The following is a 16,993-nucleotide window of genomic DNA, read 5'->3' as shown; positions in this document are numbered from 1 at the left end:
GCAAGCATGAAACATGTGTTGAATGTGAAACAGCAACAAAATACAAATGTATTCGATGCAAAATATCTGTTTGTAATCGTCCATCGTGCTCAGTGGAAGAAAAGAACGAAGAAGTAGAAGGCTGGCTAGAAATGGTGTGCGTTGCATACTGCAACAATTGCTTTTTCAATGTGCAGTCCATCGAGGCCGAGGGTGACAAAGACGACGAATGAATGTTTTATGCAGTGCGGTGTTTTGAAATTAAATGAGATATGATCTTCGCACTTAGCTGGACAATTTAAGCAATCGTCTCAGATATGATATTGTAACACGTGACTTTCAGCAGTGGCATAGCAAACTTGAGAATTGGAGGGTGTTGCACATATTCATACATATGTTGTTCTGATGTAATAAATTTTTTTCTAAGCATTAAAACATTCATATATGAATATTGCCCTCCCTTCCAAATAAACGAGTTTCCAACGCCAGACTTTCAGCCAATGGACCAAATTCAAATACTTACTCATTTGTTTGATGTTCTTGCAAATAAATTTGATGAAGTTTAAAATCAGAGCATTCTACAGCTTTTGGTTTGAATAATTCTTCATAGTTTACAGCGCTTTCGGTATCATTTTCTTCAACCACATCTCCCCAGTAAGTTTCTTCGTTCAATTCCATTATACCACAGTATTTATGAAAATGGTGGAAAATTCAAAATTGAAAGTCGCACCTCGACTATTGTACATCGTCGAGATTACCAAAGTTTCACAATCAGTCAAAGAACGGCAATTTATATTTTTCTTTATTTATTCATACCCAAAAGGCAATTTTTGTCCCCTCTATCCAATACGTTTACAAGTGAAATTCTTATGAAATTGTTGCTAAATGAGTTAAAAAAATGAGAACAAATTAACAAAACTACACTTTGTCTAATTCAAAATATTAAGCCACGTGATAATGTCATTGTGAGTGATGCAAAAGCCGTGTGCCAAAACGTGCGTTACGAAAATACATGTTGAACTCGCAGCAGATTTCTACTTCTTTGGAGGGAAAACATTTTTGTCAAATGAACCCATCATATTTCCAGCTGGTCTATAGCGACCCACAATAAAAACGCTGTTTCCATCCGGTGACTTGGCCCAGCCCATGCCAACTTCCTTTGAATCTTTCCACACAACCTGAAAAGAAAAGGTATTTGTTGTTCATTTTCGTCATAAGTGAAAAATATGTCCGTTAAACGTTTGTGATTTGTTCGCCGTAGGATAGGCCGGGATTGAAATTATTTAGAATAATGAGCAGCGTCTAAAAAGACGAAATGGCGTTTATCTTTAGTTAAACCATAGTTATTAAGGTAAACCTTAGTTCTTTACTTGTGTTTGAGTAAAGTCAACATGACGTTTACGGTTTACATATGAATGAATTAATTAATACCTGAGTAAAATGACCCGTTCCACTTTTGAAACCTGGATTGCTGTATTTATACTTCTTTTCTTCGCTGTACCACATGTCTACTGAATCTTTTCCAATATCACCAAATCTGAAGATTTAAATTGTTCTTGTTAAAAGTTTTTGCTTAAAACTTTGTATTCCTTGACGGTCAACCGCCCCGCTCTCCCTCGAGATTTCAGTCAATAAGTTGTTTGTCATATACCAATTTGGGAATACTGATAAATACGTAAATGAAAAAATAAAAAATCCGGAGAAACTTGTATTATAAATAATAAAAATGTCTGGATTCAAACATATGAATAAAATAGTATATAGAAAATAATTTGGAAAAATTCCCGCGCTTTAGATGTCCAACTAGTGCATCCCCCTGTTTTCCGGGCAGTAACCACTTGGGAAGAAACAGCTTGATTTCTTCACTCTCACGTGACACACTTTCGACCAATGAGACTATATGAAAAATGAACTTTAAACATCAGGCTGAAACAATGTTCTTTGGTACTAACCTGCCACCAAAATATGCCAAATTTTCACCATCTCCTTTGCGCTCTCCTGATGATGCATGTTGCATGGTATTTTTGCGGGCAATCTTATCCGCCCAAGTTTGAGCATCACGGGCAAGTTCATTGCTCCAACGTAGGTCAGGTACTTGATGTAAACGACGGTAATGATTGTGCTGCTTCAAAGCCACTTCTTGAAAAGGACCAGATGGTTTCGCATTGGCAGTGTTTGCTTGCGGCCTTCCAGACGCTTTGTCATCCTTGTCGTTGATTTGAAGAGACTTGAACTTTTTTGAAGGGTCGTCATTCTTCAATTGACTACCTGATGTTGTTGTATAAGTTGTTGTTGTTTTGACCGTTCTTGTGCCTTGTGGAGTATTTATTTTTGTTTCTTTGACAACAACGCGTGTCTGTTGCCCTTTCCCATCATTCTTTTCGCGCGATGTTGTCACTATGCGGCTGTGTTGCTCTTCACCACGTGACACATCGATGTTTTTCACGAAAAGCGGTGGATCTTTTGATTTGCTGGATAGAAGTACGTATCAATGATCAGTGCAAGGGAGAGAGAGTGAGAGAGCGCTCTCAGTCATTAAGCATAAAAGTATTGCCTTGTGTGGCACTTAAATGGTTTGATAATTGTTGAAAAAAAACATACTTCTTAAAGACGTTCGCTTCGAAGTCTCCCATCATATTTCCTGCTGGACGATAACGAGCAACAACATATGTGTTCTTCCCATCTGGTGTTTTCACTCTTGCCATCCCTAGTTCCTTTGAGTCCTTCCACACTACCTATGGACAACGCACAAAGAATCAAAAGAAAGCGTATTTATTGTAGGCATAAGGTGTTCTATGGCGTTCCCATGTATTCACACTCGCGCTTCCAGTATTGACAGTCATTCATAGATTTTGATATTTTCGTCGTATGATCAAGTTTTGTGAAGGTCTTTAATGAGAATATGTTTAAATACAAAGTGTTCGTAGCTGTATCTATTTTTTCGTGCACCTGCGTGTATCCACGAGTACACTACCGGTTCAATACGAATAATTGCGATTTGTGAGTGTCAACATGAGTGGCTTTTTTGAATTGTAACTAAAGGCAGTGAAACACGTGACGTGTTATGTTCACACACACACTGCAGAAACAATACACGTAGATTTCTGAAGAAATGACTAATAATGTTCTTAAATTTACCTAGCAGGACTATCACACACACGCTGCAGAAACAATATAGATTTCTGAAGAAATGACTGATAATGTCCTTAAACTTACCTAGCAGGACTATCACACACACGCTGCAGAAACAATATAGATTTCTGAAGAAATGACTGATAATGTCCTTAAACTTACCTAGCAGGACTATCACACACACGCTGCAGAAACAATATAGATTTCTGAAGAAATGACAGATAATGTTCTTAAATTTACATAGCAGGACTAAACTTGCTGCCTGGCGCTACTAAATGACGCTGCTAATTGTGATTAATCGTTTTTTGAAATCTGTGATGATGATATACATTTCCAATTAAAATATAATGTCAAATGGGATGAAATTTAGCTTCTATGTGGATAACACAACTCGATAAAAAAGACAAGGCTACATACACTCGTTGCCTTTTCAGTATATTTTGTGCTTTTATTTCTATTATTACATCGGGAAATGTTCGTTCAATAAAATTTCTTCATAAATCGTAAGAATAATTGACAAGTCGTGCAGTTAATTTATGCAGTTCTTTAAAAGACCTCGATTTGTTGGCTCGAAATTACGGTGTGTTGAACTGCTGGAATATTCCAGACAAAAATTACGATTTGTGGAATGTTTAATAATTTTGACTATTTTACCATCTTACCGATTAATGACGATCTTTGAGATACCTACACATATTCAAATGTACTTTTTATGAACTCTGACATATCTCAAATACAATTAATTTCGTGTACAAAGTGTTATATCATCATTTCTTGTTGATGATAAGCAGTTCAGTATGGAGCTTTTAAACATATCATTCTTTAAATTAGTTTTGTCGTGTATATAATGAAACCCTAGTCGTAAAGTATAATTTACCTTTAAGCAATTGTGGATATATTCTGCACCAAGCGCCAAATATACAAAGGATTCTACTATTCTGTTTGTATTTCTGCTTTGAAGACAAGCAAATGGTCATGCATGAAAGAAGTGTTTGTGAGCACGTGATAAATCATATTTTCAAGTTTCGCTTAACTTTGTCATTTAAATTTTTCTTTCAGTTTTGCGAGGTAGCGATAATGTACCAATGAAAATGACAAAATGGTAATTTACATGTTTGACGATTTTCTCTCTGATAACATTACGAAAATGTGAGACACAAAACTGGGCAATACGTTTCCATTATTTTTTTCGGTTATATAATGAATTGAAAGCACTTTTGCTTCTCGAAAATGTTCATCCTAATAGGTTGCTCGAGTTTTTTCATTGGCTATATGAATTCATGGGATCGAGTTATTTACGAATTTTTGTTATTGTTGAAGCTGGTTAATGAATGTGATAGAATCCAGACTATGATGCTCCTAGCTACCAGCAGGAAGAAATTTTGGACTTGTATATTTTTTCAAATTTTAGTGAATATAAAAAGTTTTGAAGATTCTACTTTACTGTGCAGTCAGTGCAGTCTTATTATACACATCATCGTTCATATAGTCAGTAAATTAGCTTGATAAGAGAGAGCTTATATGTGTATGGGTGAATATGCGATGGTGCGCTTCGTCGCGTTTTGGCTATTTAGCTCCTACGATTTTTAACAATATTCTCTCTTAATTACTCACTTTAAAACTTCTTTAACCACGTACAATATAATCATCAAATATTAGTACGTAAAATATTTATAACACAATATAAATATAAGCGAGATAATACGGATCGATAAAAAGAAAAGGAAGTTTAAAATATAATGTACTGTTTTACCTGGTTGCTGTGTGGGAGTCTCTTTATCTGATGCATTATAAACCTGGTGCACAAGAAGTATACGCGGTCATTACCTGAGTAAAATGTCCTGTGCCTGACTGAAATGTGGGCATTTTGAAGTTGTACTTTTCAACTTCACTGTACCACATACTGATTGCTTGTTCCGCCGCAGTATCATACCTGCATGGAAAAATGATCGAATGTTGCACGTAGGTATTTGAGTAAAGACAGGACGACAACTGGCGAATATTCACTGTCGTTCATGTTGATGAAGATATTACTGACCTTCCAGAAAACATCGCAATGTTTTCGCCTGCGTTTTTTCGTTCGCTTTGACTAGCATGTTTCAATGTGTTGGCTCTAGCAATCTTGTTCGCCCATTCTTCAGCTTCCTTTGCCAAATCAGGGGCCCATCTCATCGCAGGTACTTGGTGCTTTTCGCGGCATTCGTTGTGACATTGTAAAGCTTTTCTCGAGAAGTCATCTAAAGTTCAGAAAAAATACTTAGTAAAACTCCTATAGCTGCATCCACAATCCAACATACTGTATTGTTTCAAGTATATGAATGCAACAGAAAATTTGATACAATTAAAATTAATCGACGTTCTAATTTTATTATTAAACAGTTCATACATGCCTTTTTGTTATTCTATACATTAATATTAGATATTATATTCATACATACATATATTTACTTTAGTAAATAATACGTAGTTATGGTTGAATATATTTTAATTCTTCGTCGACTCACCCATGATGATCACAAGTTTGTTTCTTGTCAATGAATACTATAAGAAGAAATTTAAGAAGCGAGCTGTTAAGTTCCTATGCAATTGTAGACAATTCAAAACATTTTCATTCCATTCATATTTATTCGTACAATTAAAACGACACGCAGTTTCGTGCAATTGTGTAGAGCAGCTGCAGGTAGAAAAAAATTGTGTTGTCAAGCAAAATTGGTTTGCATTAATTCTCAGCACAAAAAGAACTTCTTTATCCCGTTTGCCATGTTGACGAATGACAACAAATTAGCCAATGAAAAGTGTTTAGATATCTTTTAAATCATTAGATAGTCAATAGAAGCGAAAGTCAATAGATATCTTTTAAATCACAACATGAATTGGCTTGCGTGGTTGTGTATATCCATGACAATCGCATGACAAGATTATTTTTGTTTTTTATGAACATTTTTGGATAATAGCAAACCTTTCCATTAAAAATATAAAACGAATTGACATTTAACGTCTGGTCTTATGTTTTCAATATGAAATTTCACGACATTTTGTGTTACTCAAATGCTACTGATTTTCTTGAACGTCAACAACGTCAAACTTATTTGCGTGAATGCAACCAGTGAGGCGATCATAATTTGCTTCGTGCTGGCTGGGAAAATATTTTTAGCAGCGAGAGCTTGAAGCCTGTAACTTTCTGTACGTGTTTGTTGATGTAGGTCGTCCTGGCTGTTGATGTTGTCGCTGACGTTTTGTCTTCCTTAGCGGTAGTCATCTTCATAGTCATGCAAATGTTCTATAGATACCTCAGTCAATACAAACACCAACAGCTAGAACACTACATCTACATTATGTAACGATACTCCCGGATTCACTTTAACTTTAGTTTTATCATCATTTTTCATAAAGTTAAAAAGTTCGCAATCCTGGACTGAGTTAAGATAATATTTGCTTTATTTTTTGCCATTCGAGCCAGCTGATGCTTATTGAACAAAAAACTATCATAAGTAAATAAATTATGATCGCCTCACTGGTTGCATTCACGCAAATAAGTTTGACGTTGTTGACGTTCAAGAAAATCAGTAGCATTTGAGTAACACAAAATGTCGTGAAATTTCATATTGAAAACATAAGACCAGACGTTAAATGTCGTGAAATTTCATATTGAAAACATAAGACCAGACGTTAAATGTCAATTCGTTTTATATTTTTTTATAGTTTTTTTTGTTATTTATTTTTGGCCATTCGAGCCGTCAGCTGATGCTCAATGCATAAAAAATTATCATAGGTAAACAAGTTTTGCTGGTTTTCATCGCCATGGTTTTTATTTTGTCGATATATCGTTCATATTATTCCTTTATAATTAGTGAACGCATTTTACATGAAATAATCCCGTGAGAGAGATGGAGAGAAGGGCGTTGATACAACTATAGTTTGGCAAAATCTTTTACTAAATTTGGAAAAAGGTTGTGTGACTAACTTGTCATGACATGTAAGCGTCAAACAGATACTCGAAAATTATACTTTCATCGTAAATTAAATCGACACAACGTAGACCTTGCTGAGTGTGTGTCGCCCATTTTTTCTGCTCCTTTGGAGCTTTGCGTGTCATATACTCTCTAGTCCTTAACTGAAGTTTTCACGGGAATACCGTCTCATCAGAGAACGACGTTTTAGCTATTCACAACTCGAACAATTTAAGTGTGTTATGCAATTAAATATAAGTATTCCTTCGTTGTTTTGTTTCTCCTCACCTCTCAGCAATTATCTTTCGTTTGTGAATGTTATAGTTTTACGTCATCAAAGGCGGCAAAGAAGCAAGCGTACATGCATGTACCTTATCTCAGACATAACCAAGCTTTTAAATTGTACAACGATCTGGCTTTTCTTAGCTAATGCTCTAGACTGTGGAAGCAGCTTTGATTTTTTGATATTTTTTCATCAAGGTGCGAAACTTTCGTATAAATATCAGTATATCCAAACAATTGAATTTTCTATTCATTTGTTTGTATCATGCATCTATGCTTCACAAATACCTCATTCTCATCCACTGGAAACCTGATATTTCTCGCACTAACCTTTTTAATCCTCACTTAGAAGTTGTATGCAAAGAATCGTGTTTATGTACAACAGAATCTACGAGGATACATGTGCACGTTTTTCCCTATTTCGCTCTTGCCCGAAGATCTTCATCAATAAAAGAACCGAAACACATGTTATGTCATCCACTATTTGTCAACCAATCACAATCATTTGTCTTACATTTTATCCATAATTGAAACATCATTTGCATACATCACAAGTATGATGTCTTCAAAACCCACGATTTAAATCCGATAGTCACAATTGTTTTTTGTTATTCCATGTAGCTACTTTTTCTTTGCGTGTTCCTCTTCACTTTGTGTGGCATTATCCATATCATCATTGGAAAGTATACGTGGCTTTCAACGTGTGATGTGAATTCATTACTTCTTTTGAATAGAAAATTGCGTGAAGTGTTTTTTACCTGTTGGTTTGTGGCTTTATTGTTTTTACTATTGCATTGCAAAATTTGCATGTCAAATTGAAGTGAATGAGCATATGGCGTCTTTGTACATGCGCGCGTGCGTAGTCGTGTGCCCGTTCGTGTACAACTTGCTGCTAATTTTTGCATAATAATCGTCAAAAGATGCCGAGGATCTTCTTTTTTTTCCGATTGAAGGAAAGTAGATGGAAACTCACGGCTTCTTCCGCGTGTTTGACAGTGACCACGTAAGCAATTAGCGCAATATTTAGTGCATATAATTTCTATATGTGGTTTTGTCAACTAACAAAGTTTAGAAGGCCGCAAATTTTGGGATAAAAAGTTATATACTACAATTACATAAGCTAAACGTAAGGATTAATTTTGATCAATTTGTACAATGAACACCTGTTCATGGATGACAAATATTGTGAATTTTTTATCAGGGATTGCATCACTGTTGTAGTCCTGGGGCCGGTTGCACGGATAACACTGGATAACGTTATCCATTGAATAGCAAGAATCTTCAAACTTGTAAAAAAGGTGTTATTATTATTCTTACGACAAAGAAACTTCGTAATCTTCGGAAAAATATTTTATTTCAATGATTGCTCAGTTCGAATCTCATAGTTTTTGATTTGTAAGAGGTTTTATAAAAGTTTAAAAAACTAGCTATCCAATGGATAACGCTATCCAGGCTTCGTGCAATCGGCTCCTATTTCTTTATGTCCTTCACATCCTCACGCTTATATTATCCAGTTCTACTACTCGATTGCTATAACCACGCTGTTATTTATTTCGTCTTCATTTGTATCCTTCGTGTTATTTTTGGTGATGTTGTTTGCCAGCATCGGGTAAAGCCAGACAGCCATATAGCTTACCAACTTGTAAAATGTCCAGTTTACTTAGCCCTCTCCTTTGGCCAATCTTAGCGTGTTTTCTTTTTGGAATTACAGTTGGTTTTCTAGGCTCCTTTCCAAATATTCTTCTTGGATAATGCATCACTGAACCATAATCGTAAGCTACTTTTCGAGAATCGATAACGTGATCTGAAAATCTTTTGAAGTTCACGCGATAGCCTTTGTAAAAGAAACGTTTTACGTTTTATACGGGAAAAAAGAAAAAAGATGTCACATGTAATGATGTTTTTTACGTTTTATACGGGAAAAAAGAAAAAAGATGTCACATGTAATGATGTTTTTTACGTTTTATACGGGAAAAAAGAAAAAAGATTTCACATGTAATGATGTTTTTTTAGCTTTGAATATAATTGAATAAAGATGTAAGATCGTTAAACTAATGCATAATAATCGCACCTTTTTTTACGTTTTTCCAATCTATTTTTACAAAATCGTTTCGATCCGGTCTGGATTGCTCGTGAAAGAATCCGATCGCATGTCCTATTTCATGAATGATATTTCCTACTGCACAACTGTGCTCGTCGTTGCCGACATTGAGACGTTGCTTTCCACCTATACGCCCCACGTATGATGAACATCTACAGTAAAACGAAGCAAAATGTCTTTGGCCTTGCTGTATACTTGTACGGGATGTACAGGTCGGGGATTTCATCGAGGTTTTCCTTTAGAGGGGAAGTAATTCTTCGTATCATGGGATCGTTATAATATGCACCGATGATACGAAACCCTCAAAAGTTGACTAGAGGGGCTAATGCATTAACGTTTCCATTTGTCCATTATCAAGTTTTAAACATTTTTTATGATTTTCAAGAAGTTCTGAAACGATCTAAATAATAACTGCCTAATGCATATACCATACACAATCGTTTCCTCACTAGCATGTAAGCATAAATAGAAGGCACTTTTGGTTTCTCACGGATCAACCTGTTTCTAACGCTTTTTCTATTTCTTTTCGTACACACCCATTTCCCTGTCGAAAATCGACGTAGTCTTTTTCCTTTTTTCTAGTTTTGAACGTCAAACATGTGTTTTCCTCCCAATGTTTGATAGCTTCTTCGATTATACGTCGTCTTTTTTTATCTAAAATTGCAGAAATTTATTCGTTACCAAAAATTCATATTTATAGAGTAATTTTCCCTTTTCAATTTGATCACCTTCACTTTCTGTTTTCTAATTTCAAGTAGCTACGACGCATAGACCGTGGATGTTCAGTTTTTTTTCACATGAGAATCTGTGATACTCGCGACTCACCTACATTTTCGTTTATAGTATATAGTACGATTCCGTCTTTCCATGTCCATCTGACGTACTTGATGAGACCTCTTGGTTGAGGCTGGGTGCTCGGTTTTTCGTATGTTCCCATTATCCGATTTAGTTTGATCATTTGATCGTCTGTCGTCAAAACATCGCCTTCAAAGTAGTTCATGCCGAGATTTTCTTCAGCTGAAAAGAAAAAAAGCCCGAGTTGTCGAGTTGAAATTATGTCGGTTTAGTTTGATGATCGTGTTAACCACGTGATCATGTTTGGTGATGAGCAGTCCATCGTGACTAATCTTGTGCTTTTTATTTCAACTTGGTTTTGATTGACTCATCAAAAGTTTTTCAAATTGATGCCATGCTGCTTATCGCTCTGACATTTTTAAATACAAGCATTACATTTTTTAGAAGATATGCTTCATTTTAAATAGCCAATCAGTGATTCTATATGTTTACAGTTAACCTTTGGAAACTTCTTCATCATTATCTGTTATCGGCGGGGCACTTTCGACAGCGCTTTTCTTGTCGGTTTTTATATTTCCAATGACGTCATCCTGCACGTAACTACTTCTTGTGCTCCCGCGTTCTTTCGACGTTTTCTCCATCGATTGTCCTTCAATGACAGATCTAGTGTATGCTGAAGCACTCAAGTTCACCACAACTTCAAGTATTTTCTCAATATCTAATTATTTCCATGAAATGAATAAAGCAATACCTCTTATTATAACTGAGCACCATAAAACGGAAAGTACGTATGATGAAACATGCATCAGTCGCCACCAGTCCACCGCAACTCTGTAATGAAAGTTAAACATGTTTTCAATTTTTTGTTTTTGACATGTCCTCTATATATGCGAGAATGAAGAACCAGATAGTTTTCAGGACTTTCCGATATTCTTAAATAATGAATATTATTTCGTGATTAATGAAACAGGTTTTCGTATTGAATTCCCTTCAGCAACTCCCAATTATTTTCTGGCAATATATCGAAAAGCTCAACGCTGCTTTTGCGAATTATGCTTATCACATTTAACAGCATCAAAACAAGTATTTTTGGCTTTGTTTTCTACCACAATGTATATCTGAATTATTATGTATCTTTTCTAGAATGTTCGGCGAATTACCATTGACGTTTCTTCTGGTTGAAGTGACTGCGTTATGTTGGGCTGCATTTTAGTGGAATCAAAATACAGTAATACAGTGCAATCAATGCAGGTTTGTTATATGCATGGCTTTGAACATTACAGGGGCCACTGTTGCTCGCACTGATCAAAGATCCAGGTATTATAAGTTATACACTCGTTGAACGATATAAGAGCCATTGCTGCTCGCACTGATCATAAATCAGGCATTATAAATTATACACTCGTTGAACGATATAGGAGCCATTGTTGCTCGCACTGATCATAGTTCAAGTATTATAAATTGTACACACATTGAATGATATAGAAGGCAATGTAACTCGCACTGGTCATTGATCAGGCATTCATTTAATTGAAATAACACTTACACTTGCAACAAAACTTGACATTTGCAGTTCACATTTTAATTCATATTGGATCCAGCCATCGGTAAGGTAAAGAAAAATAAAATCATTGATATTGTGCTGTAGTATTCAAAAAACCTAGCATTGCTGGATACAAACACTCACTTCCATCTTAGTTGTGTGTTTGTAAACTTTTGTCGCTTTTTTTCATCATACGCTATTGTGCATCGTGCTATGACGCGATTTTGAGTTTTTATAATTACGAACGTTTTGAATTTTACTAAATTTTGCAACTTGACATATTTTCTGGTTTTTTCTATGATATTTTTGCGGGGGATTTCTTAAACGACATTCCCTGCAGGGAAATTCCCTAGTTGTTGTTATTAATTGCGTTGTAAGTTGAAAGTTTTCATCATACGCTTTGGCTTTAAAAAGATTAAAGTCGCTGCAAGAACACCATTCATGCTAAATGGTTTGATGAAAAGGTAAGTTTCATTACAATGTTTATTCTTTAAAAATTGACTTTGCTCCGTTAGTTTGGGCTCCTATAGTTTATCATGAATATGGTGACGCAACAGTATATTACATTCATTTAAAGATTCGTAAGTCTTATTCCCTTCACAAAATAAACTGTCTTAAACTCACATATGTTTGTGCATATACAGTTAAACGTATTTTGTTAGTTGTTGATTGTAGTTAATTCTTCATTTTGTTTTTCACCCGGTTTATATACTGTAGATAGAACTCAGACATCCAAGCGTTAAGCGTTCCTGCTATTTTTCTTTATTTGTTACCAGTCAGGTTTTCAATTTTTCAACATGGCTTGCGTGATAGAGCCTTATTCTTTTAAGAATATTCAGCATGGACATTCTCCTCTGCCTCTGCGTTGCAAAACATGGAAAAAATACTGGTGTGATAGATCTGGCAAAGAATGGCCGCGTTTCTGTAGTGCCAGGCGGTGTGACCGGGAAGCAGATGGAAGTGCGCATGTCTTTGTGGATTGTGAAGAAGATGAAGAGTACATCATTCCAACTTGCGGCTTTCATAGAAATCCCAGCGAGAAGTACTTTCAAAAAACAAACAGAAATGTCATTGCTGTCTACATTGACAGAGACAAAATTATGAAAGAACTTTTGGATAACCTCAACACAATGTGAGCTACTCAATGGCATACAATAGCTACATAATTAGTACAGTACTTCCAATAAACATAGTAATATTTTTGTTAGGTCTAACGTTGTTCCCATAAAGTCTGGAATGAGAGTGCGCAATAAATCTGGCACTAGTCTCTGTAACGCACGCTTTTTTAGCTCGTGGAAAAAGTTTTATGTTGGCAATAAAAAGAGGAAATGGCCAGACATTTGTCGCATTAAAGGTTGCTGTGAGTCAGCCAGGAGCGGAGCACACGTAGAAATTGAAGGAGATTGTCCCTGCGTTTATATTGTGCCCATGTGTGACAAGCACAACACACCCCATATAAAGGATTGGCTTCAAGTGAAAGGAAAAACTATTTTAGTGAAAATCGAATCGGAGGACTCTAAAGGTCCAGCTGGTGTGTGTTACGAAAAGAAATGCCATTAACTTTAAGCTGCTAGAAGCCGTGGTTATTCTTTGATGCAGAGATGTCTTTCCACTGAAAATGTTTGGCTACTTTTAACTTTCTAATACATTTACAAGTTTTCTTTTACTTTTTAGATTAGACAGGATTTGCACTGTTACATGTTTTACTCCAGGGACGGATCCATATGGGAAATGCTGGGTGTGTGCACCTTTACCCGAGCTCAGATAATACAATAGCTTGTCTGCGAGGGTGTTATTGTACATAGAATTTCCTATTGTACGTAGAATTTCCTATTAAATTTACCAGGATCTGCCCTTCCACACATATACATTTCTATATGCCTATTTATCTACACGAATTTCAACCAATGTGTACAAAAGTATTTATTTTAGCTACATGCACTTATACATAGAATTCATGAACAAAAATAAATGCAGTGTTTGTTGAAATGATTTAGGTAAATTTTTTTATTGCCAAATTATCGTTTTAGAAATGTTGTATTAAGAGTGAAAACTGGTCGATTTTCGTTTTGTTTTTTTAAAGAACAGGAGGGGCTTCCATTATATCATGCATTCACAAAAGTGACTTTACAAATCATGGTCTCCCCTCCTGGGAACTCGGTCCAAAATTCTCCTGTTTTGAGCGCTTTTTCCTTCTTGGATTATTAATTTCTTAATTATAAATGCCTGTTCACATATGAGCTTGTGTTTGAATAAGTTAATCTTGTGGAAAAGTTGATCCTTATCAATGAGAACTCTTTCCTTAAAACAATCGCTTTTTATTTAATTCACTTGTTTTTGCCTTTTGTGGAATTATTTGTGTTACTTTATGGATATTTGATGGCAGTAAACCCAAAAACTAGGACTTGCTTGCTCTGTACAAGGCAGAATTGATGTGGCAAATCTAGGAAGGTATATAGCCCATTTAATGTACTGCAGGTGTAAGACAAAATTGATGTGATAAGTGTGGAAAGGTATGGCCCAATCAATGTTAAAACCTAAACTATACTTGTGAAGATAGACGCCAGTACGCACATAATACATGTGAAATCGGGAGTACCCAAGAAACTGTTTGGTCCTATTTTATTTATCTGCGATATCCCTGTAGGAATTCAAAGTTCAACTAAAATTTTCACCGATGACATGAAGATATACCGGAAATATAAAACCTTGGTAGTAGCATCTTACAAACCTATTTAAATGTTATGGTTGGTTTCTTATCTTGCATTTAAATTCTACTTCCAAGTATTGTGAAGTGATGCGTATGTCTCAATCAAAGGAGCAATCATAATGTCATTATTGTCTATCAGATGAGGGGATCAATCACAGCGTGAATACTATCTGTCACATAAAAGAAGACAAATCCCGGCCTGAACACTATCTGTCAAATAGGAGGACCTATTACAGCCAGCATACTTTCTGTCACTGTCAGATAAGAGAACAAATCACAGCTTGAATACTATCTTTCACAGAACCAAGTGCACTCTCAATACTTTTTATCGAATAAGAAGACGCCTCTATGAGATAAGAGTACTAATTACAGCCTGAATGCTGTCTGTGACATCGAATTGAAGCCTGAATACTATGTATCAAATAATATGACCAATCACCATCTGAATACTATCTATCAGATAGAAGAACAATCATAGCGTGAATGCTATCTGTCAGACACCAGGAGGAATTGCAACCTGAAGATTATCTATAATATAAGTGGTCCAATCACAGCCTCAATACTTTCTATCGAATAATAAGTCCAATCAAATCCTGAGTACTATTTATCAGATACGAAAACCAATCACAGCGTGAATACTATCCATCAGACGAGACGACCATTCCAAACCTGAATAATATGTATCGAATAAGTTGACTAATCATAACCTGCATACTATCTGTCAGATAAGAGGACCAATCACGACCTGAATATTATCTGTCAGTTTAGACACTTCAAGTCTATAAGATTTGAAATTGGAAATTCAAGTCTATTATGTTGTTGATAAAGGACCTCGTGTCAATGGTGTGGTAAAAAATATGGTGTTGGGTCATCCAACAGAAAGTCTTAATTACACGTTGTTGTGAGAAGCCGTAGTAGGGCCAATCCTACAGTATTGTACACCAGTGTGATCACCGTATTTAATGAATATCCCAGCTTTTGAATCAGTTCTGCGAGGACCGATGAGCGTCGAGATATATTTAAATCAGCAGGGTGAGATGGCTTACCTTATTAACTGTTAAAATGAAATATTTTAGGAAGAAATAGAGAGTATTTGTTTCTTGTCCAATTCTTTGTACAATTCTACAACACGATCTTTGGTTGAAAAGGAGTGAAATTCGATCATATCTTGGAATTTGTGAAACGTCAGATAACCAGATCGAAGCGAAGTTGCTTTTTTGTTGGTTAAATAATGAAGATTATATTCTCTTATTTATTTTTGTGCGATTTATGAGCGCATGGAATCCCTACCTGCAAACATTAGCTACGAAAGCAACAAACTTAGGAATTTTAAATATGAATTATGTGGATAATTAGATATTAATTAAGGTTTATTTCATTTTTAGATCAATAAGTATTGCAATTTGACCAATTATAAAACAACTCAATGTCATCAAACATCTGTATATCGAGTTGCTTATTGATTTTGAGTTCAATGTTTAGGAATTATTGAATTTTCTTGAATATCCTTACATTTGACAACAACTAGTTTTGTCTTGCATGCAAACACTTACGTTCTTCTGAAGCTTTTTTTCTTGTATCAGCAACAAAATATTTTGTGTTACTTTGTTTGTTCCGTCGATAGTTGATTAAACGTAGTTTGTGAACAAAGAGCGCGAAAATGACTCTTTACTTCCACCTGACGAAATACAACGCACCAATGGATACAGTGACTTTGTTCAACTTGTTGAAGAAACCTTGCACTATACACAGTCGATGAATATTTTTTTGTGATGAAGATCATTGTTGCCGTACATTGTCGGTAGAAATTTGTCTGGTAGATGAGGGAAGGGAAATGTATCCTAGACTTTTTCATATCGTCGTATATTCTCTGGATACAAGCTGGTGCTAAACTTTTATTAGACACTTCACAGAGAGGGACCTCAATTGGATGATGAGGGTCATTGCCAGGGCAGGAATAATTATGTGCCAACTTACGTGAATCAGATAGCACATCGCATGCATTTCAGGGATTTGGATTTTCAAGGAAGCCATTCTGGGTAAGGTTGTTTTGTAGCAGAACATAAAAAAAGACTTCGAAAGCATCATTGCTAGACTTATTTTTTCACGGCACCCAATTGAAGACAAACATCAAATATGTAATGGAGATTTTATTTTTCAATCTGCTTCGTATTTGTTTTACCATGGTTTGATAGACACTTCTTACGTTAAATGTCACTGATTTGAAAGCAGTACATGTCCACATTCGTCTGGGGGTCTCAGACAGCTCATGATTGCATGGGCTTGTGATGGAAACCACTTCTTGTGAGTGTAACTTCATCTATACACGTTATCCATTGATGAATAAGTACGTGTGAAAGAATAAGTACTCAAAAAGTTCAACAAAAAGAAACAGCTTATAGCTAATGATTGAAATAAGCATATTTGTAGGACTATATAGAATGAATAATACTATAACTACAATAATACTATAGCTACAATTTAAGCTCTATATATATGTA

At 35.5% G+C, this 16,993-nt stretch overlaps 3 protein-coding genes across 4 annotated transcripts; 1 reads left to right on the top strand and 2 right to left on the bottom strand.

The window, feature by feature from the left end:
* Window positions 1–754: 754 nt before the first annotated feature.
* LOC124444768 (protein PRY1-like) lies at window positions 755–7,779 on the bottom strand. 2 transcript variants are annotated; one of them, XM_046995421.1, is made up of 8 exons: window positions 7,674–7,779; window positions 5,616–5,652; window positions 5,150–5,348; window positions 4,939–5,044; window positions 2,581–2,714; window positions 1,932–2,450; window positions 1,411–1,516; window positions 755–1,157 (listed from the first exon to the last, which is right to left on the bottom strand). In XM_046995421.1, the coding sequence occupies exons 2-8, from the start codon at window positions 5,617–5,619 to the stop codon at window positions 1,014–1,016; spliced, it is 1,212 nt and encodes a 403-aa protein (XP_046851377.1). In that variant the 5' UTR covers window positions 5,620–5,652; window positions 7,674–7,779; the 3' UTR covers window positions 755–1,013. The 2 variants fall into 2 exon arrangements, with proteins under 2 accessions (XP_046851377.1, XP_046851378.1); XM_046995422.1 differs by lacking the exon at window positions 7,674–7,779 and adding an exon at window positions 5,745–5,804.
* A 575-nt stretch (window positions 7,780–8,354) lies between these two features.
* Window positions 8,355–16,149, bottom strand: LOC124444769 (nematocyst expressed protein 6-like). The gene is made up of 7 exons (XM_046995423.1): window positions 16,046–16,149; window positions 10,991–11,070; window positions 10,739–10,888; window positions 10,270–10,461; window positions 9,981–10,098; window positions 9,415–9,596; window positions 8,355–9,177 (listed from the first exon to the last, which is right to left on the bottom strand). Exons 2-7 carry the CDS (start codon window positions 11,043–11,045, stop codon window positions 8,921–8,923), a joined length of 954 nt encoding a protein of 317 aa, XP_046851379.1. The 5' UTR covers window positions 11,046–11,070; window positions 16,046–16,149; the 3' UTR covers window positions 8,355–8,920.
* Window positions 12,203–13,771, top strand: LOC124444771. The gene is made up of 3 exons (XM_046995426.1): window positions 12,203–12,246; window positions 12,613–12,914; window positions 12,991–13,771. The coding sequence occupies exons 2-3, from the start codon at window positions 12,883–12,885 to the stop codon at window positions 13,340–13,342; spliced, it is 384 nt and encodes a 127-aa protein (XP_046851382.1). The 5' UTR covers window positions 12,203–12,246; window positions 12,613–12,882; the 3' UTR covers window positions 13,343–13,771.
* Window positions 16,150–16,993: the final 844 nt, after the last annotated feature.

The sequence above is a fragment of the Xenia sp. Carnegie-2017 genome, unplaced genomic scaffold (assembly GCF_021976095.1).
Source record: "Xenia sp. Carnegie-2017 unplaced genomic scaffold, XeniaSp_v1 HiC_scaffold_21, whole genome shotgun sequence".
Lineage (NCBI taxonomy): Eukaryota > Metazoa > Cnidaria > Anthozoa > Malacalcyonacea > Xeniidae > Xenia > Xenia sp. Carnegie-2017.
Note: the sequence above shows the minus strand (reverse complement) of the source record. Positions and strands in the feature narration are given on the sequence as shown.